At 43.6% G+C, this 22,375-nt stretch overlaps 1 protein-coding gene across 1 annotated transcript in view; it reads right to left on the minus strand.

Annotated features, from left to right (window-relative positions):
- Positions 1 to 20,784, minus strand: part of radil (Ras association and DIL domains) — a 140,558-nt gene extending 119,774 nt beyond the window's left edge. The window contains exons 1-2 of the mRNA XM_078558608.1: positions 20,666 to 20,784; positions 15,703 to 16,259 (exon numbers count right to left, since the gene is read on the minus strand). Of these exons, the coding sequence (XP_078414734.1) occupies positions 15,703 to 16,234 (532 nt within the window). The 5' untranslated portion in view covers positions 16,235 to 16,259; positions 20,666 to 20,784. The remainder of the gene's footprint in view (positions 1 to 15,702; positions 16,260 to 20,665) is intronic.
- Between the last annotated feature and the right edge of the window lie 1,591 nt (positions 20,785 to 22,375).

The raw sequence follows: 22,375 nt of genomic DNA on the forward strand, positions 1-22,375 counted from the left end.
GTACACGCAGCTCTGAAGAAGAGTCATACGGACTGAAAATGTTAACTGTTTCTCTCTTCACAGATGCTGCCAGACTTGCTGGATTTTTCCAGCACTTTCTGTTTTTATTTCAGACTTCCAATATCTGTAGTATTTTGCTTTTATCCTGTGCACGCTGCCCCCGCTGGGCAGAGAAATTTGCCGGGTCAGTAAGATATAATGAGTTTCATTAATTTCTTTATCTTCATGCCTAAGTGAACTGACCCTTCACTTTGAGGTAAAAGCAAAATACTGCAGATGCTGGAAATCTGAAACAAAAACAGAAAATGCTGGAAAAACTCAGCAGGTCTAACAGCATCTGTGGAGAGAAAAACAGAGTTAATGTTTCAAGTCCGTATGACCCTTCTTCAGAGCTAAAGAGAAGTAAAAATGTGATGAAATTTATACTGTTTAAGGGGGGTGAAGCTGGATAGAAGGCCAGTGATAGGTGGGGGCAAAGGAGAGATTAGCAAAGATGTCATAAACAAAAGGACTAAGGGTGTTAATAGTAGTGGTACTGGCAAAGGAGGTGCTGATGGTGGCATTAAGGTAAGAAAGCAGCATGTGATAATAGCAGGACAAGGGTAAGTACTCTGGAAAGAAAAACATGAATAAATCACAGATGGCCCTTGTGGGGGTGGGTTAAGGGTAGGGGACAGTGGTGGTGAAAAAAGATAGAAAATAGGATACAAGGTGGGGATAAAACAATGAATACAAATGAGAATAAATAAAAATAAGTGGATAAAAAATAAAAAAAAAAAATAAAAATGGATGTTGAAAAAAGGGGATAAAAAACGGGGTGACGATGGAGGAGATAGTTCATAGTCTGAAGTTGTTGAACTCAACTTCACTTTGAGGTCTGTGCGTCCTGGCCACTGTAGCTTTATTTTAGATGGCTGGATTTCTACTTCCTTAAGCCAGTCCTGAAGCCAGTCCAATTTGTCCGATAAGACTGTGACTCCAGCCTGTGTCCAGTTTAAATTCTATTCTGTATCCCTGGACTTCCAGCTCTACAGACCAGAACTGCTTATCGAGATCTTTGATTTCCCTTAAGAAATTGTCAGGTTGAAATGCAGTATTTCCAAATTCCTGGACTTTAAAATGGTTGGAAGCTTGTTCCAGCATTCTTCCTTTATAGTGTGCAGTATATTTTTAAATGTCCAGTCTTGCCACAGGGAAAGCATTTGGCTCCCACTGCTGGGCATTCATCGTGGTGATATTGCTTTTTGGAGCCACAACTGGAACATTTAAAAATAGTTGGAAGGGTTCTTCCCACCCCTTTAGCAGTTTTGGTGGGCTTTTTTGTTGGCTTTCATTGGCGGGGCTCCTGACTTAGGGCTTACATACTGGATCGACATCTCATGGGCCTTGAAGTACACCCCAATTCTGCTTTCGTAGCTTCGCCTGCCTTGCAAACTGTTCGGCTTTCTCTAACTTTAAATCCTCCTTGGTTTGCAAGAAATCTGTAAGCGCCTCGTTGAGCATGCTGACTATAATGCAGTCAGGGATTAACTTGTGTTTTAAAGCTCCATAGCTGCATCTCTTGGCTAGGCTATACAAGTCGTTAATAAATGAATCAATGGATTCATCCAGCCTTTGTCTCCTTTGGTTGAATCTTGCCCAATGACCAGGTTCTTCTTAGGGCTGAAGTAATTATTGAAGTCCCTCAAAACCTCCTCGTAGGACGCAAAGTCTCCTCAACTTCTTGGCTCGCCAGGACATCATTAGCTATGGTGCCAATTGCATATAAAAGGGTATTGACCTGGTGCTTTTGTGCATTCTCTTGTAAGCCCAAAGCTGTTCGGTTACTTTCAAACTGTCATCTACAGGGCTCCCATTGGTGTCCTTGCTGCGGACCCCTCGATGTATTTGAAGAGTTGTGGAAAGGTTAGTGTCTTTGGAAGGGGCTGAAGATGTCGTGAGTGGTTTGTACACTGTCCCCTACTGTTCTTCTTCTTTGCGAAGTCGAGCTGTTCCCTAGGTCTTCACTCATGGGTCACCAATCTGTTTTATTAAACTGCAGCCTCCAGCACTGCCACTATGGTTTGGCTCGTCACCCTTTACTTGTTTGGTCTTCTGGCTCGATAAGTTTCTCTTACTCTATAAGCGACTCGGAGAGAGTCAGGATATAGTTTTTCTTGAAGCTATTTACATCCAAGACCTCATAGTAAGTACATTGTTCCCTGGACACAGACATCTCTGTCTTGCTCCCTTGGATTTTTTGGTTATCTGACACTGCTGTCATGCTTACATCATCATTAACATAATTGTCTACTTAATATAATGACTAACCTTTTACTCTATACCTCATATCTTCCATGTCAACTCATGCCCCTCTATCCAATACCCATGGCCCTCATATTCTCCATGCAAGCTTTGCCCCTCTACCCATCTCCCATGGCCCTTTATAGCCCCTTTGCCAACTTAGTTCTCCAAAAGAACATGCCCCAGAAATACATCACCAATCTTCAACAGTCAGGTTTCCCCTTCAGGCTTTCCATCCTCCAATACAACTGGAAAAATGTCAGGTCTAGCCACAACTTGAGATACAAACTCTGTACAAGTACGTAGAATTAAGTCAGTTCCTCAATTTCTGGACTTCTGTAGGCTATGTCAGCATTTGAAGCTGTTAGCCAATTTTTACTAGTTGGCACATATGAAATATTTCAACATGATTTTTTTCGGAGCAAAAGGTTAAGTAACCAACCCATTATTTACAAATTGCAGGCTCCAGGTCAAGGCAGAATTACATCCACTAGAGGCACTGAGCTATGTCATTGTTCAGTAATATAGTTTTAACAAGTATTTGGGACTGTTGCTCCAATTTATAGTGTTTGCATTTTTGTGGTCTTGGTTGTTAGGGATAGACCTTTTATTAAAAGCCCAGATGACCACTAAAGGGTACAGCGAGAACAATGGAACTGATTTTCCTGCACTACCCATCCTGGTGCTGGACAGGAGAATCAAGCTTAGAAACCCTGCTATTTTCTGTCCTGGATTCCAGGCTGAGACCTGTAAAAAAGGCAGGGAACTTAGGTCCACTACAACATCTTCTACAGCTATCTGTCAAGCCTTAGATTAGGACCTTCTGGCTACTGATGGAGGTTAGTAACTAAAAAGACCCTATCATAAGCATTCTATCAAATTGGCAAGGGTAGCCTTGAGGGAGAGTTCATAGAGTGTATTAGAGATTGTTTCTGGAGCAATATGTTGTGGAACCAACCAGGGAGCAGGCTATTCTGGATTTGGTTTTGTGTTATTAGATGGGATTAATTAATGATCTCATAGTAAAGGATCCTCTAGGGAAGAGTGATCATAGCATGCTAGAGTTTCAAGTTCAGTTTGAGAGCGAGAAACTTGAGTCCCACACTAGTGTTCTGGAGTTAAACAAAGGTAACTACATAGGTATGAGGGCAGATTTGGCCCTAGTGGACTGGGCAGGAAGACTACAAGGTAGGACAGTTGATGAACAGTGGCAGATATTTAAAGAGATATTCAATTCCTCCCAAGTAAAGTATATCCCAATGAGGAAGAAAGATGGTAAGAGGGGGAAAAAGCATCCATGGCTAAGCAAGGAAGTTAAAGAAAACATAAAGGCATACCAAATTGCAAAGGTCAGTGGCAGGCTGGAAGATTGGGAAACTTTTAAAGATCAACAAAGGGTTACTAAAAAATAATAAAAAGAGCAAAGGTAAATTATGAAAGAAAACTAGCGCAAACTATAAAAACTGATAGCAAAAGCTTCTACAAGTATATAAAAGGAAAAAGAGTAGCTAAAGTGAATGTTGGTCCCTTGGAGGACGAGACTGGGGAGTTAATAGTGGGAACGCAGAAATGGCAGAGAGGCTTAATCAATATTTTGCCTCAATTTTCACAGTGGAGGACACTGGTACCACCCCAATAGAGACTAGCAGTTAACATAAAAGGCAATCCCAAGGTCTTCTATAAGCATGTAAAAATTAAAAGGGTGGTAAAAAAAAAAGGATAGGACTGATTAGGAATAAAAAAGGAGACTTGCATGTGGTGGCAAGAAAAGTAGCAGAGGTATTAAACAAGTACTTTGCATCTGTCTTTATAAAGGAAGAGGATGCTACCCAGGCTGAATAAGAGAGGAGGTAACTGGTACACTCGAGGAATTTACAATTGAGAAGGAGGAGGTGTTAGAAAGGCTATCTTTACTTAAAATTGATAAGGTACCAAGACCGGATGAAGTGCATCCAAGGATACTGAGGGAGTCAGAGTGAAAATTTCAGAGGCACTGGTGATAACCTTCCAGTCTTCCTTAGACACAGGGGTGGTGCCGGAGGACTGGAGATTGCAAATGTTACACCCATGTTCAAAAGGGGGCACAAGGATAATGTTGGCAACTACAGACTAGTCGGTTTGACTTCAGTGGTAGGGAAACTTCTGGAAATTATAGTTCAGGACAAAATCAATAGTCACTTAGACAGGTGTGGGCCAATTAAGGAAAGCTAGCATGGGTTCATTAAGGGAAAAGCATGTTTAACTAACTTGCTGGAGGTGGTAGCAGAGAAGGTTGATAAGGGCAATGTTGTTGATGTGGTGTATATGGATTTTCAAAAGGCATTTGATACAGTGCCACACAACAGACTTGTGAGCAAAATTCTAGTCCATGGAATAAAAGGGAAAGTAGGCACTTGGATAAGAAATTGGCTGAGTGACAGGAAAAAATAGTGATAAATGGTTGTTTTTCAGATTGAAGGAAGGTCTGTGGTGGAGCTCCCCAGGGGTCAGTGTTGGGATCCTTGCTCTTCTTGATATATATTAATGACCTAGACCTAGACTTCAAAATTTGTAGGTGACTCAAAAATTGGAAGCATTGTCAACAGTGATGAGGATAGTCTTGAACTTCAAAAGGACATAGACATATTGGTGGATTGGGCAGACAAATGACAGATGAAGTTCAATGCAGAGAAGTGTGAGGTGATTCATTCTGGCAGGAAGAATGTGGCGAGACATTATAAAATAAAGGGAGAAACTCTAAAGGAGGTGCAGGAACAGAGGGACCTTGGTGTATATGTACATAAGTCATTGAAGGCGGCAGGGCATGTTGAGAGAGCAGTTAATAAAGCATATAGTATCTTAGGCTTTATTAATAGGGGCATTGAATACAACAGTAAGGAGGTCATGTTGATCTTGTATAAGACACTAGTTAGGTCTCATCTGGAGTACTGCATCCAGTTCTGGGCACCATACTTGTGGAAAGATGTGAAGGCACTGGAGAGAGAACAGAGAAGGTTCACAAGAATGATTCCACAGATAAAGAACTATGAGGATAGTTGGAGAGGTTGGGACACTTTTCCTTGGAAAAAAGAAGGCTGAGAGGAGACTTGATAGATGTATTCAAGATCCTGAGGAGTATGGACAGGATAAATAATGAGAAACTGTTCCCTCCGAAGAATATATCAAGAACTAGGGGGCACAGATTCAAAATAATGGGCAAAAGGAGTAGAAGTGATGTAAGGAAAATCTTTTTCACCCAGAGAGCCATTGGAGTCTGGAACAAATTTCCTGAAAGGGTGGTGGAGGCAGGTTCGATTGAGGTATTCAAAAGGGAATTAGATTGCCATCTGAAAGGAAAAGAATGTGCAAGGTTACAGAGATAAGACAGGGGAGTGGGGTTAGGTAGTTTGCTCTTTCAATGAGCCAATTCAAACTCGATGGGCCAAGTGGCCTCCTTCCACACTGTAGATTCTGAGATTCTGTGATATCATTATAACAACGCGATCTGGTGTTCAGCAGTGGTCAAACAGCCTGGCAGCAAGATTAAGTACAGCTATGATATGGTGAACAACCTTAGATCATGCTACATGGCATGAGACGACCCTCAATGTTCTGGTCAGACTGCAACAGAGTCGCAGCGTCAAAGAGTGTTAAAACTGCAGCATGGTGACTGCGTAGAAAGGCTTTGAAGACACAGTGCCGGGGTAATGCTTAAATAAAGACAATGTTGTGATAATAAAGAGTTGCTTCAGGAGTCACTGAACAACAAATTGAAGAAAAAGAAAACACACCATTACTCCATAGTGCGTTGTCATTACAACTCATTTTTGCGGGTGGAGCTTCAGAAAACTGCATGAAAGTGACTATAGTGACACTCATCCCAGGTACTATAGGAGAAGGAAGGTCAAAGGAATATTGTTAAAATGCCCACAAAATTCCCCAGTTTGAATTGGGATGCAGTAGGCCTACCAAAATGTTCAAACAGTATACAGAGCTATGGTTTCTTGATGCAGGTGTGTCGGAACCAGACAAGCAAGCCATAAAAATTCGCCTAGCAACTGCGAATGAAGGTCTACAGGATTAACAGGAGAGCTGCAGGATCCCCAAAAGACATAGGGCAAAATTTTCCATTATTGACACTAAGTGCAATGGTGGGCATTTTCAGAAGCGCCAACCCCACTGTTGGAATAGCAGGAACTCGCACCCAATTCTGCGCATGGGGCCTCATTAATTATGCAAAGGCACTTTTTCAGTCCAAATCACCTGGTAAGTCAGGAGTTTATTCGTGCGGCTGCCATCAGCTGGCGGGTTTGACGGTCCGGGCACCATTTTTTAAAGGCCAATCCATCACAATCTCACTTTCTCCAGTCCACCAGAGATGTCTGGCAGCTAGAAGAGGAAGACCAAGAGCCTGAAGAAGGTAGCACCCCACTTCATGCACCAGGCCCTCCAGGCCTTGATCAGAGGGGTGCAGGCACAAAGGCACATGCTCTATCCCAGGGATGGCTGCAGGAAGCACAGCAGCCTCACCTCTCCAGCCTGGGAGGCCGTCACGGAGCAGGTCAGCGTGGCTGGCAACCACGCCCAAAATGCCATCCAGTGCAGGAAGAGGATGAATGATCTCATCTGCTCCACCAGGGTACGTCATTCTTCAACACTCTCCAATATCAAACTCTCATCATGGCATCATGCACTCAAATGACTACTCTCTTAAGGAATGTCAAGCAACCATTAGCAGGGGACACATATCAACGCTCATTCTCTCACTGGGACTTTCACATCACCAGCATCACATCTATCATGTTGCTCACACTCCATCCTCTGGCCCTTCTGGGGAGGGCTCCACACACACAGGGGACATGCATCTCACCCAACCGCTGCTCCCTCCCTTCTCATCACATGCCTTTCTTTCTTCTTCATACAGGCCAAGCTGGCACATAACAGGCACGAGAGATCGCAGACTGGGGGAGGGCTGGCCAACATCATTGCCCTCAGTGAATTTGAAGAGGCTGCAGCCGAGCTGGCTGGGGAGGATAACCCAGGTCTCCCACACTCAGAGGGTTGCTGGAGACCAGCCACCTGCTCAGTCTGAGTCAGATGATGAGCCTCTGGAAGCGTCCGCCAAATCAATACTGGAGATGCAACAGCAGGCGGCGGCGGAACATCAGGCAGAGATTCGACAGTTAGTCAGCAGACTAGAGTGAACGATGGAGGAGTCCATCTGCATTCTGTCTGATGTGGTTCTAACATGCGAGCGCCTCAAGGTCACCATGGGAAGGCTGATGACCACCATGGAGACTTGGACCAGCAGGTCTTTCAAGATTTGTGCTCGGCCTTGCGCTCCATGGCCACACACCCTGGTGGGCATCATGGCGACGAGGCACGTTGACCTCCCTCTGGGCGCACCATCTCCCGCAAGAGTAGGGAGGGGCCCTTGGGTACCCATAGGGAGGATGAGCGTCAGCCAGACACCCCAAGGTCTTCCATTCAGGACAATCCAAGAATGTGCAGCCACTCACAGCCCCCTCTGCCTGTGACCCCATTCACTCCAGCTTCTCAGGCCACCAAGGGCGCTTGTCACTGAGCAGGTGCCCCTTATCAGGCTGGGGCCCTCCAGGCCTCAGGCCACCATAGGACTCCCGCCAAGGTCATCACAGATATCAGGACATAGCAGTCAGCAGACTGCCTCCACCTCTGCTGCAGATGTTGGGGCTGCAGCCAGGCGTAGCAGTAGAGTTAGGAATGTTAAGAAAAATTGATGTCACTTTTGGGTCACAGGTGTGCTAGACATGCAAATAAATTGCACTTTTGATGGTTATGTGAATGTTCTTGTCAACTGAAGACATTATGATTTTGTACTTTAGAATCCTCTTATTTCGAGGTTTAGCCTTCCTCCCACTCAGTGTCCCACTGTGAGATTCACATTCCTGTGATGTCAACCTCAGTTGAACCTCCGCACCCTTCTGTGAAGTCAGGGTGATGTGTTTAAATCTTTATTGGAAATGTATGATGTAAGCGTTTCTAACTCTTCTTCCTCAAGGAACAACATTGAGTGAGGGCAGCTCATCAGCATTGATATTCTAGTGGCATTTGTGTTTCCTCAATGGTAGTGGCAGAAGAAAAGACATGCACGAGAGGAGGAGATCCCTAGGCATGTCCACATCTCAGTCACAGCAGCGTTTGCATCATTAGATGGTGGCGAAGGCTTCAAGTCTTCTCTCGCATCACTCTTGTTCCGAAGTGCACTCTCAGTTCCCAGGGTGAGCTCACTTACAGGGTCCCACAGACCAAAGCAAAGATCATGGACCTGGTGAATCCTGAGGTCAGAACGAGCAAGTGTGAATGCAGGACTCACTCTCCCTGCAAGTGGGTGGACATCCCTTGAGTTGAAAGAAAATGGCACTGAGGGCTAGGAGTGATGTGGCCATATACCCTCACTTAAACTTTACTATTCCTGGAACCTGTCAGCAATTAACGGATCACGGGCACGTCTCCCATCGTCCAAGGCGTGATCGTGCTCATACTGACCCTCAACAGCCTCCTAAGGTTCCTGGGCCTCCGGATCTTCATCCTGCAATGAGCTCTCATCCTGCTCCAGTTCATCCTCTGGCAGTGGTTCACCTCTTCGCACTGCCAGATTGTGAAGGGCGCAACACACTGCGATGATGCGGGAAACCGTGCTGGGAGTGTATTGCAGTGAGCCACCTGGGTGGTCCATGCATCTGAAGTGCATCTTCAGAAGTCCTATGGTCTGCTCTATAAGGGAACATGTGGAGCTGTGACCAGCATTGTACCTCTCTTCAGAACGACTCTGAGGGCAATGCACCGGTGTCATCAGCCAGCATTTCAGTGGGTACCCCTTAACCCCAAGCAACCATCCACGCAGACATAATGGCCCCTCAAAAATCTCAGGCACCTGGGAGTGACTCAGGATGTAGGAGTCATGACAACTCCCAGGGTACTATGCACAAACCTGCAGTATGTGCATCCACTGATTACACACCAATTGTACATTGATGGAATGATAGCCCTTGCGGTTTATAAACATTAAGGCCTGCTGCCATGGAGCCCATACAGCCACATGGGTGCAGTCTATTGCACCCTGTGCTCTTAGGAAATAATGAGATGGCGGCAAAGCTGGTGAATCTCGCAGCCACAGCAAACTTGACATAATGATAGGCCTTCCTGTAAAGGGCATCTGTGACCTCCTTTATGCATCAATGTGTTGCAGACTGAGAGATGCCACACAGGTCCCTTGTTGTTCCTTGGAAAGACCCAGAGGCAAAGAAATTTAGTGCTGTGGTCACCTTCAAAGCTACTGGCAAGCCACTGGCAGGAGATGCCCTCCAACTCCATGTGGCATCAGGACTTCACGAAGAATGTGGCATATGTGATGTACCAGATCTCGGGACAAGGGCAGACGTGCGTGGCATTGCCTCTCACTCATTTGTAAATAGGAGACTCTTCTATGATAAACCCTAGGTCTTGCAGGTCACCTCAGCTGTCTTGGTCTCTCCTCCTGACCCTCCTGTTCATGCTCTGGTTCCGCTTGACCATGTCCCTCCTGCTGGAGCTGCGTGCAGAGTCGCCTCTCCCTCCTTCGCCTCCTCCATTGCATTAGGACCCTGACAAAGGCAGCATTGAGTCCTGATCTGCTTTTGTTCTCTCTCTGAAAGGAAATATTGAAGACATTAATGATCCAAGGGGTAAGAAGGTGAAGCTCAGAAGATGACACATTTGGAAACTGGAAGGGTCTACTTGCATGGTAGTTGATGCTGCCTTGTCCCTGAGACACTAGCACACACATCGAGGTGACTAAGATGGCATTGCAGATATGTCACATCTTGAGCCCTGCGTGGGATGCTAAAGTTTCAGCGAGATGAGTGATCCAATCTAGCTCTGTGCTCCAATCTCTGATGTGGCATATTAATGACCAATCAGTTGCTCATGGTCAATGAGTGGCTGCCCTTTGGCCCATTTGGAGTGTCAATTCTGGTGAACAGGTGACATGCCTTCATTGATGGAATGCCATATATGATACAGCTGTGCCTCCCTCACTATTGCCTGCATTCCCAAATTCTATATTCCTATGTGTTACTCTGGAGATGCAGCAACTGTGATGTGAAGCCACTGAGTTCTGAGTAGCCCTTTAGCAGTGCTAATGAAGCCATTGGCTTTAAATAGCTCTCATCGCAAGGAGGTCTCCTCCTTTCATTCTAAGCAAACTCCTGCTCACTCCTGCGGCAACAAGAGGTTAGAGGGTGATCCAAGAAAGGTCCCCCTCCTGTTCACCCTTCTCCTAACTGCCATTCCACAGCCTTCCCTCCCCATTGTCCCCCTTATGTTTGCCCTTCCCCCGACTGCCATTCCACAGCCTTGCCTTCCCCCTCATGTTCATCAACCCCACCCTCGCCTCACAGCCCATTCCCTAGTTACTGAAAGTGGAGGCCTGCATGAGTACCACAGCACAGTGTTGTATCTCGGGACAATGTAGGCAAAGAGCAGTAGCAGTCCAGCCCCAGCAGAGTGGTGCTCATCGTAAGAAGACCAGTGCTGCGCTGTGGCAGGTAGGCTATGTATGTTCCACTCACCTCGAAGTTACCAGCAAACTGAGATCCGACTTGTGCACGCCAACCCTTTTCAAACGAATTTGAGGCCAACGTAAATTCCCGCAAGATTGGAAGGCCTGGCAAGATTCCGGCAAGCAGCTGTTTTATTGAGCATTCATGACATGTTAATGACATGACATGGGACTTTTTCACTGCTGCTGGATTCTCCGCTCCCGCTCACCACGAAACCCGCCACGGGCGGGATGGGAGAATTCCGCCCATGGATTACATTGGAAGACCAGTTCAGAATCGGGTTAAGCTCCCGTATTCATCGACTAGGATTCATGCCATTTTGACAACAGCCTACAGAAACCATAGACCACTTTGTCAGCAGATACAGAGAAAAGGGTACGTACTGTGATTTTCCAAACGCAGAGACAGCAGGCAGAATTGTTGAGATGGTGATTGCATCCACTCCTATAGAAGCATTCCAGTAAGATCTGGTAGACAAGACCAAAGCATATAGCACTGAAGAACTACTCAAGGATGGATGTAAGTATGAAGTGATCCTTGCAGGTCGACAAAGCTTACAGGTCCTAAGCATAACCCTAATTGTTGACACACTCACCAGAACACCTCAACCCAGCAAGACAGGTGGAAGGTGTGGCCTTCTGCATGAACCAAGGAAATGCCCAGCTTTCAGCAATTCTGCAAGCACGTAACAGAAAGGGCCATTGACAGCGGCAGTGCACTACAGCAAAGGCTGATGCAGCTACAAAGAGCCAGGTACTGATCCAAACAGACCGTACACAACGGGTGCCTTCAAGCAATAAGAATGACCATCCGGTATCCCAGCAGAAACACATACATGAGGTGCTGGACAAACCAAAGCATGACGATGACATACACGATGAAACAAAGAGCAGTGAGCATATGTTTCACGGCGCCAATCTCGTGGAAAACACAGATACCGTCAAAACATCCAAGATGTTTGCCAAGATTCAAATTATCTGCCCTAAGAAAGTTGGTAACTACTTGTTACTGGCCAGGACTGACACAGGGGCAAGTGCCAAAATGCTACCTCTGTGGATTCTAAAAGACATGTATCAACATACATGGAAGGTCATGGCGAAGTCTATGACTGCGCAATTTTAAGCATACAATGGTTCAACTTATTCCATCTGCAGGATCCATGGTCCTGGAATGCAAATACAATCAATCCTCCTGGGTGTCACAGATGTTCTACATCATGGAGACTAGAGGCCCAGCGATTGTAGATCTACCAGCATGCCGTGACCTCAAACTAGTAACAATCCATGGGATTAGTCGGACATCACAAGGCAGATCAACCTCAAAAATTACTCCTATTGCCTCAGTTTATGACAAAGAAACTTTTCCTGTTGGCAAAGGGATTGCTTAAAATTGCGCAGTCATAGGCTTCGCCATGACCTTCCATGTATGTGGATACATGTCTTTTAGAATCCACAGAGGTAGCATTTTGGCACTTGCCCCTGTGTCAGTCCTGGCCAGTAACAAATCAGATTTCAAATCAGATTTGAAGTGATTGGCAAAAAAATAAAATCAAAGGTGACTTAAGGCAGAGCATTTTTATGCAGATCTTGGGTGCACTGCCTGGAGGGCATGGTGGAGGCAGATTCAATTGTGGCTTTCAAAAGTGGATTGGATGGAGAACCTGAAGGGCTTTGGGGAAAGTACAGGGGAGTGGAACTAGTTAAATTGTTTTTACAGAAAGACAGCGTGATTTCAATGGGCCAAATGGCCTTCTTCTGTGCTGTAACCATTCTATGATTCTATAAGTGTACCCATAACATGCTTACACAATCCCTTATGAGCGATTGGTGCTTATATCATTATAACAACACCTTCCTGTCTTTGGCCTGATCTTGAGACCCTTGCTAACCCTCATGAGACTCAAATCGCACTACATTTCAGAGTGCCTCTGGTCTGGCGGAATTCAGAGACCATTGCAGCAAGAAAGTGAGAAACTCAATTGAATGTTAATGTTGGGATCAACCTCCCACCCGACAAACTGGAAATATAAGGTCAGTCCGTTTACCCCACTCCACCAAGCCATAACTCCTTGGGCAACATAATATCAAAGTGACAGAAAACATGACAGAGAATTGGGTGTTTCCCAGGGAATGTTGAGGAAAATCAGACCCTATAAGACTATCACTTAACAGTCTATCTTCCTTGACCCAGTGCTAGCTCTACCTTAGAGCCACTGTCTTTTCTGCCTCATCTGCAGTTTTTCACCTATCAAAATCAGTGGGTAGGAAATTGTGGGCTATAAAAGCATGTGATCCTGCCCATCTCCTCAGCTATTTTCTGCACTCCTTTTGATACAGGTCTGACTTCAGTATTCCAGTCATATGTTCAACCAAAATTCAGGTGGAAACATCAGTTTTGTTTTATCTGTGTGTCACCACTGAGAGTTTCTTAATGGTGTTTCTTAATGAGCTAGAAATGCAGCCAGTGTTCTTGGCCTCTCAGCAGTTAACCATCTGTTCATACACATAATGGTGGTATGGATGCAAAATAAAGGCACTTAGACTCTTACTATGGTATTATACATTTTCTTGCATTCTCACATGTACATTGATGGAATGAATATCTGATACATATCTTCCAAAGGGTAGTTGCCAAGAGCCCAGATGTGGCATCAGTTATACTCTGCACTTTTGGAAAGCTTACCACTTGTTAAAGGTTTTGTGCTCTCTCATGCAGTTGCATCCTTTTCTGAGGGAAACTGATGAACTGTTTTTGCTGGCAAACAACACTCCTATCATTTTTTTATTGCATTGTTGGACTGAAAACTGACTGATGCAGCAGAAATCACCACTGGCAGCTTAGGAGGATCTGATCTCAATAAAGCAATTCTGTGGTAACCTTCACATCCACAGGCAGGACTGTTCTTGTGGTAGATCGAGTCTAGCTTGAGAAAACAGCATAACCTTAACACTCTCGCTCAAAGCATAGATGCTAGAATGAGGTATTTTCAAATATCTCCAAGAAGGTGCAACAAGGTTTGAAGACTTATGCCTGAATTTTTATAAAGACAGAGGGGATCTCCAGCTTAGCCAAATTGGTCCCGGAGACCAATTCTGGAAGTCCTGACCCCGAACCTGGCACACACCATTTTCGTGGGTTGTAGTTTGCATATCCGTGGTTCATGGAGACGGCTACACATGTAAAAGTGAAGCTGCCTTCAAACAGATCCAATTTTCGTAACTGTGATGTCCAAAATACGACTTGTGGGCTTTAGACCTTTCAGGAGGTCTAAAGCTACAAGTTCTTTTGAGAGGAAGAGTACCCTTTTGGAGAGGTAGGATATCCTTTTGGATAGGTCGAGGGATACTGTTGGGAGAGGTCAGGTGCCCTTTGGGATTGTTAAAATTAGATATGAATGTGTGTAAAAAGTGGATAAACTCATTGGGACTGTCAAGCTGTCGAGGCTTTTACATCTCCTGGCCTTTAATTTTTTTTTAAACCATGCCTTTTTTTAAATTCATTCATGGGATGTGAGCATTGTTGACTAGACCAGCATTTATTGCCCATCCCTAGTTGCTCTTGAGAAGGTGGTGGTAAGCCACCTTCTTGAACCGCTGCAGTCCATGCGTAGTTAGAGTGCTGTTAGAAAGGCAGTTCTAGGACTTTGACCCAGCGACAGTGAAAGAGCTGCAATATGGTTCCAATTCAGGAATATGTGTGGCTTAGAGGGGAACTTAAAGGTTGAGATGTTCCCAAGCATCTGATGCCCTTGTTCTTCTAGGTGGTAGAGGCTGGGGGATTTGGAAGGTGCCATCAAAGGAGCTTTGGTGAGTTGCTGCAGTGCCTCTTGTAGATGGTATACACTGCAGTCACTGTGCATTGGTGCTGCATTTTTAAAAAGTGCTTCCTATTTCACTCTCTCTGTTGACATAAGCCTAAGGGTTATCATTATATAAATTGTGCATTGTCTGCTAAGATAAAGGCCTCACAATCTTCCTTTCAATTCCTAATGGCTGAGATATTAAACAGTCTCTGGAATCCGGACAATGGATACACATTCTTTGTCAAAGATGGTGGAGAGGTGGGAGTCATGTGACATGGACTTCTGGCTTGTGTAACAAGTAATATTGCATTGCTGAACTGAAAAGATCAGTGTACTGTTTACCATCTGACTAACAGCATCACAGAAAAGGAGCTGTGCTCAGGTTGAACACCTGGCCTACATCTATACTGCTTCTGATGGAAATTCTGTATCATCACCTACAAGACTGACTTATCTCTGCATGCCTACTATCTCATCGTGTGAAGTCAACACCACCGGAAAAGTGAATTATCCAGCATCCCTTTTCAACCTACCTACCTCCATGAAAGAATACATCATTGGACATTGATTCTGGACTCTGGAACCCACATGAAACTATATTTGTTTCCTCACTGGTCTCTGTACTGTAAAACCTTCTTTTCCCTCTCCCTCTCTTTAGTCTCTGAGTATGGAGGTGATGTTGTGGCCTTCCTTTCGTGTTTTGAACGTGTGCAATAAACTAACCCTTTTTAGTTCATCCTATCTCAAGTTTACTGTGGGGTTATTAATAGAAAATTGGATCATGCAAAAACCGAGGGGTTGGGAAATACACCACCATTTACAAAGAGGAAAACAAATCAAAACACCTTTCTGTTTACAGTCGAGTGGTGAGAGGAGAAATTAGTGCTGTTTAAGTCAACCTCCCCCTGCCCCAATCCCTCCTGTACATAACACAACCATCAGCAATTAGCAAGTTGTTCTGGGACTCCAGCACAGATGATCTGAATGTCTTAAAGAGTGCTACAATACCATGTGCATGCAAACTTCCCTTAAGGAAATGCATGCACTAAGTTGTACCTGCAGTTGTTGTATCTTTCTCCTTAGCAGCCATCTCCTCCACCTCTGACCGCCTTCGAAGCTCAAATCTTCTGGCAAACCCCTCTTTAGGTTTCCACAGATATTGAAGAAGAAGAGGTTTCTCATTATCCCCCAGAGCTCGGAGGCACTCTGTCCGCCAGTGTTTGTCTATCCCCTCAAACCGTCCAATCACATCACATAGCAGATACTCACTGGCACACTTCTTGCTTACAGAGTAGCGCTCAAGGGCTTCTTTAACCAACTCCTGGGCACTCGACCGTGGTGTAGCCAGGACACTTTTATAGTTTGTGCCGCTGCAGATTGCATTGCCAAAGATCTTAAGTATTCCAGGAGCCGAAAGCTGGATGGAAAGCTCCGAAGGGTCATCCATTAGATCTGTCGGAATATCGGTCACAGAACGTCGCTCACGGTAACTTAGCTTCCGGTACAGAACTTGCGTGAAAGCCCGACTCTGCCTCTTTAGTTTGTTCTTTGATAGTTGGGACATATTTGTTGATGATTCGTAAAACATGATGTCAGATAAATGAGATCTGAAACTTAGGAAAAGACAAAAATATAGAGATTGGTACAGTGGTGTTATCAAGGACAATTCCATTGATTTTAAAATGATTCCTAAGCATTTTGAATAGAATTTCATGCCAAAAATTGACATATTTGTCAACTCGTGCAATATCACAGAATATGTCACACATTTTTCTAAATCTCTCATGAGACCTATTTCTGTAGCTGCACACAGAGATATTGCATCCAGACTGGTCTGCAACTTGTCCTCTTGGGTCCGCTCCAATATATTGTCAGAAATATATCCAACCACTAAAAATGAATAGGGGGGTTGGGGTGGGGGGTCAATGATTTGATTATCAGACAGAGAGGCCTGAGACTCAGGCTGTGTCAAGCCAATGTGCAAAAGATACAAGGAGCAGGAGACAAACTGTGTGCAAGGGTTATTAAGACCATAAAAATTATACAATTCACAGGCCTCCCATAATGTGACTGGAGCACTGAAGTAGCATTCCAGTCGCCAAGTGTCTTTTCTGAATAGTACTGGAGGGCAGGACAAATAAAGAGAGAATTTCAAAAGAATTGTGCGGCATCCAGTTCTGGATGAGCTGCAATTACCTCCAGTTAAACCTGGGAAGATAGAAATCATTGTCTTTGGCCTCAACACAGACAGTGACCCTCGCTACAGATTCTATCCCTCTCCCTAGCTGTCTTAGGCTGAACTGGACTTTTTGCAACCTTTGTCTTTTTTGAACCCCAGCAGACGTCTGATCCCATATCCTTTCCATCATACAGACCACCTACTTCTACCTCTGTAGCCTCACTCAGCTCCATCTCTGTCTCAGTTTGTCTGTTGCTCAGACTCTCATTCGTGATTTTGTTACCTCTAGATTTGACTATTTCAATGAACTACTGATCGGCCTCCCATCTTCCACCCTCCATAAACTAGGGTTCATCCAAAACTCTACTGCCTGCATTCTGTCCCATACATTCTTCACCCATGTGTTCACTGACTTACATTGGCTCCCAGTGCAACAATACCTTGATTTTAAAATTCACACCACTCTAGCCTCCCTGTTCCCATCTCTGTAGCCTCTTCTAGCTCTACAACTCTGTGTTGCTCCAACTCTGGCCTCTTGCACAATCATATTCCAGCATTGCTGGCTGTGCCTTCAGCCATTTAGACACAAAACTCTGAAATTTTCTCCCTGAACATCTTTATCTTCGCCTCTCTCTCCTTCATTAAGAACCTCCTTAAAATTCACCTCTTTAACCCAGCTTTTAGTCACCCATCCCAACATGGCTGTATTTTCCTTCCTTAGCTCAGTGTCAATTTTTGACTGAAGCACCATGGGACGTTTTCCTACATTTTAAAGCAATTTCTGCCGATGTTTCAGCAGGATATCTGCAGAACCCCCATAAGGATTACTACCACCCATGTTAACTGTTGCAGCTCCAGCCATTTAGATGTCACTAAAATTGTTGATGATTGCAGACGGAGCAGCATTTGTAATCCTGCTTCTAGTAAACAATGCCTTGTTGTGTAACTCGAGTCAGCCTCTAACTGTTAACTTTAGTCTTCAGGTACCATAGTGTTTATGTTACTGGATGAGTAATCTAGAAGTCTGGAATGATAATTCAGTGTTCAAAGTTTTGTTTGGGGAATTTCAATTTGGTAAGTTAATTAAATAAATCTGGGATGAAAAGCTAGCGTCAAAAATGTTGACCACAAAATGTTAGATTGTCATAAAGATGCAATGGTTCATTAATTTATTTTGGAGAAGGAAATCTCCTGTCCTTACCCGGTCTGGCCTATGTGTGACTCAAAGCCTACAGCAATGTGCATGACTCTAAACTGCTTGCTCAAATGAGCTAGCATGCCATTCAGTTGTATCAGACTGCTTGGAAAAACTATAAGAAAAAAAGCCGGACAAACTACCTGGCATTGACCAAGGCACTAAATTTGGATACAACAAAAGCACACCTCAACCCAGTCACCCCTCAAAGTCTTCCTCACTAACATCTGGAGACTTGTGCCAAAATTGGGAGAGCTGTCCCAAAGCAGGCTGTCAAACAACAGCCTGACATAATCATAGTGTCACAGAATCATACCTTTCAGCCAATGTCTCAGACTCCTCCATCATCATCCCTGGCTATGTTTAGTCCCACTGGCAGGACAGGCCGTCAGAGGTGGCAGCACGGTGGCATACAGTCAAGACAGAGTGGCACTGGGAATCCTCAACATCAACTCTGGACATCATGGACAAAGAAACTTCCTGCTGATTACTAGCACCATCCCTCAGCTACAACACAGAACTAAATGCAAGCTGGACTGCAGAAGCAGCATGTCTGGAATTTATTGGGATAAATCAGTAAAAAGTGATGTTAAAGGCCCCTGGTGTTTTGTAACATTTCATTCTCTGATTTCCACCCAGAAAATGAAATGTTAACTTTTGTTTCTTCCTGAATTCAATTCCTTTTTATATAAAAACTGCCAAGATTCCTGTTAAATTAAGCAAAAAAAACTAACAATTAAGGCCCTAATGAAAAACACACTGAATTTAAAATGTTGTGAAGGGCTTGCATGTGTTACTGATATAGTAATTTACTGCTTTGTTGGAATGAGAGACAGGAAATAATTTAAATGTTAATTCATGCATTCAATGTTGTTCTTATTATTCCTACAGGTCCACAAACTGTTGTAATGAATGGAGTGAATGTTTGCAGAAAATCAATTATGTATATGTTATTGAAATGGCTCAGTGTGAGTTTAAGGGAGAAAATAGATTTGACAATAAAAGTACACACCTATACATGGTCATTATACAATAATTCTTAAAATATTCTTTGTTTGTAATTTAGTTTGGGGAGAATAATTTTGTTTGAGTAAAGGATTACCAGATCTTGCACTTCAAATTGCTAGTTTATTCTCTGAAAGTGATCGAAAAGCCTTATCAGATGAATGAACATCAGTACAGCCCTTAAACATGATGGTATCTGAAGCATCAAAATGAAGGTATAATGGGACTCTGTACATGACGGGGGAGTTAAGTTTTCAGCGTGGAGTGGGCACTGTAAATGTCCTTTCAGTGGATTGTATTTTCATGCTCCTGAGGGTAACAAAGGCAAAATACAGTATGCAGTGCAGTTGTGAAGGCGAACAGGGAACAAGTTTGGCTGGAACATTTACAGCACTGAAGGCCACTGGGTTATCATCCCAACAGAGAGTTGCTGTTAACACAGAGTGAAGTCTAAGCCATAAAACATTCTGAAGAAGAAAAATTAATGGACTCCTGACTTAGAAATGAGAGGCAGATGTTTAAAAATCTTCATACTGATATGCAATGCCTACTCTTCAGCTTTATAGTTGCTTATTACTTATTTTTCCTCCACTGGTGACCTGAAAATGGCATCCTGAGCAAAGGAAAAATATTTTTTTTACACCGCAAAATCAATTGCAAAATAACAACTAGCACTGGTGATGCTGATAATTCTGGGTTTTTTTGGGGGGTGGGGGGGTGGTGGGGGAGAGGGTAGAAATTGACTTATTTGTTTCTCTTTGCAAACACATCCTTCTGATTTGTATACACTGGCACTTCATTGGGCCATTTTTATGGACAATTCAGCCAATTAACATTTGAAGCCTGTGTGCATCTCATCAATAGTGAAACCCGGGTCATTTACTATACGTCTTGTTAGTCCAGTTATAAACCCTGGTCCTCCCTTTGTTAGAAAGACAAAAAAGATTAGAATGAGAAGTTTAGTATTTTAAGGTAAAGTCACACCCATTGCAACTTTCCTGCAAATATTCTCAGTAGATTTAACAGCAGGATCTTTTGCAAAGATTTTCTAAGTCCATTCAAAATGATGCTTATTATAATGTTTAAGTAAACATCAGTCTCTCTTCACTGTAAGTAAAACAGCTGTAAGATTAGTAGTCAGATTCTAGGGTACATCTGTTTCCTGTCTTCTGCTTTTCTCCAAGAAACTAGTTAATACTGGAATTATAGCAGCTCCAATTATAAACTGTCAGAAAACATAGCAACTGTTTAAAATAAGTTAAGAGTTTATTACTGCATAGGTACTCACTTACAACAATAGAAATTTGGGTCACTCAATTTTAAAAGCATAGGGATTTCCTTAACTGTTATTATAGCTGACTCTTGAGAGTGTTCTTGCTTCTTATCCAGTTCAGCTTTCTCACGCTTACATTCTCCAGGCCACATTTCTCTGAGGTTCTCAATGTCCCATCCCCTCTCAGCAATAGCAGTTTGGAGAACAGCTAATGTGCATTAAAATCAAACTTCCTGGCCCTAGTTATCATATTCATAGGTTATAGGCTGTTTTCAGATGTTTTGGCTGGAACATAGGGAGGTTGACTTATATATAGATCAGCTTATACATGAGTATATCGGAGCACATGATTAGCTTCACATCTTACCATGTTGTAGTTATGAGGTGCCACGTTCAGTAATGAACTCCACTGTTATATACCTCGGTGGCTCTTTGAACCATTCTGTTCATTTCCCCAAATTCCTAACAGTGAATACAAAGTAGTTCTGCTCATTCTGTAGGCAAAAAAATTGTTTAAAAAAACCAATATCGCATTCTGGAAATGGCCATTATTGTGCTTTCAAATTAACATTAAAAATGAAACACCTAAAGGTAAAATTACAAGCGAATGAAACACTATTAAAAATCAGTTTAGTGCAGTATTATCTCTCCCACTCCTAATGGATGTTTGAGTTTCAGGGCTAGATTTTCGCTACCAAGGCAGATAGTTCAAGTCATGAAATTTCCCAATTCGGCAGACCCATTTCATTTTAAAGGGTCCTGTCATATGTGATTTTCAAACAGGGGAGGCAGGGCATGATTGAGTCAGGTCTGCCGCTTTTGGAGGCAGTCACAGAGGCAGCTGGTGCTGAGGTGGGCTATTTAGAAGGCTCACCTCTCTGAGACTTCAGCCCAGTTTTATAAATAGCTGTTGGGCCTTCTAGCCCTCACTCCTAATTCCCCACTCACCCCCATACTTCTTTCATGCCACCTCATACCTCCAATGCCAGCTCATACCCCATGCCCCTTTCAAGCCAGCTCCTACACCCATTCCCCCTCCATGCCAGCTCATACCCCCATGCCACCTTCGTTGACCCACTCTCAGGACAGACCTTAGAAGTGATGTGGAGATGAAAAAAATTAAACTTCTAATAATCTAATAGAGGTCTCACTCATACACATTTGAGACAGAAGAGACTTCTCATTCATTAAACCCATTCAAAGATTTTAAATCCCCTTAAGTGGTCAATCTGTTATAAAAACAAACTTCTATTCAGTAACCATTTCAAAGACGGCTAATCCTTTAATAGCCTCTTAAAACATCAAAGTGTAAACTCAGCACCTCCCCCCACACTGAGATAAGTGGTTTTAGATCTTTTGAAACAAACAAGCATTCATAATGCTATAGTAACAGCCCTTGAGAAATATCAACAATGAAGTCTAATGAAACTGCAGGAACAGATGGTAATGATTTTTTCTAAGCAATACCAGATGGCCTGTCAATCAATGCACTCTAGCATGTGTTTTTTTACTTTGACAAATGCAGCATAGTTTTTTTGTTTTTAATGGACTGGTAAATTAAATAACTTCAGATCATAACATTTAAACAGCCCTTATTCATCCTTCAAGATTGTTTACATCTCCTCCATAAATTCGTGACTCCCACATTTCAGGTTTAGTCCCTTGGAGCAGCAAAAATGGAGTCTGTTTAAAGTCAGCACTATTTTCAAATGGCCCAACTGATTCGTGTTTTGCCCCTGTGAGATTCACGCCCCGCCCCCTTTCCCCTACTAGCAAAAATTGTATTGGTCTGAAATGGGGACAGGACTTCGGCATAATGGGTTTTGAGGGTCTCCGGAGTTGTCCCAACTCTGCAAAAATCCTGCCCTCAGTCTCTGTGAAAGGGACTGTCTTGCTCCCCTCCCCTTTTCCTAAAGGCACTTGCCTATCCTGGTGAAGGGATCCAAAAGTGCTCGCTGCCCTCCAATAATCCCTTTGTGAAATATTGATAATTTCATTGTGGGGGCATGGTAGAGAACCCTGATCCTGTTCTAACCCATTGTCCGTTCATGCTGGATTTTCCAGCAACATTTATCGA

The sequence above is a fragment of the Cetorhinus maximus genome, chromosome 15 (genome assembly GCF_964194155.1).
Source record: "Cetorhinus maximus chromosome 15, sCetMax3.hap1.1, whole genome shotgun sequence".
Lineage (NCBI taxonomy): Eukaryota > Metazoa > Chordata > Chondrichthyes > Lamniformes > Cetorhinidae > Cetorhinus > Cetorhinus maximus.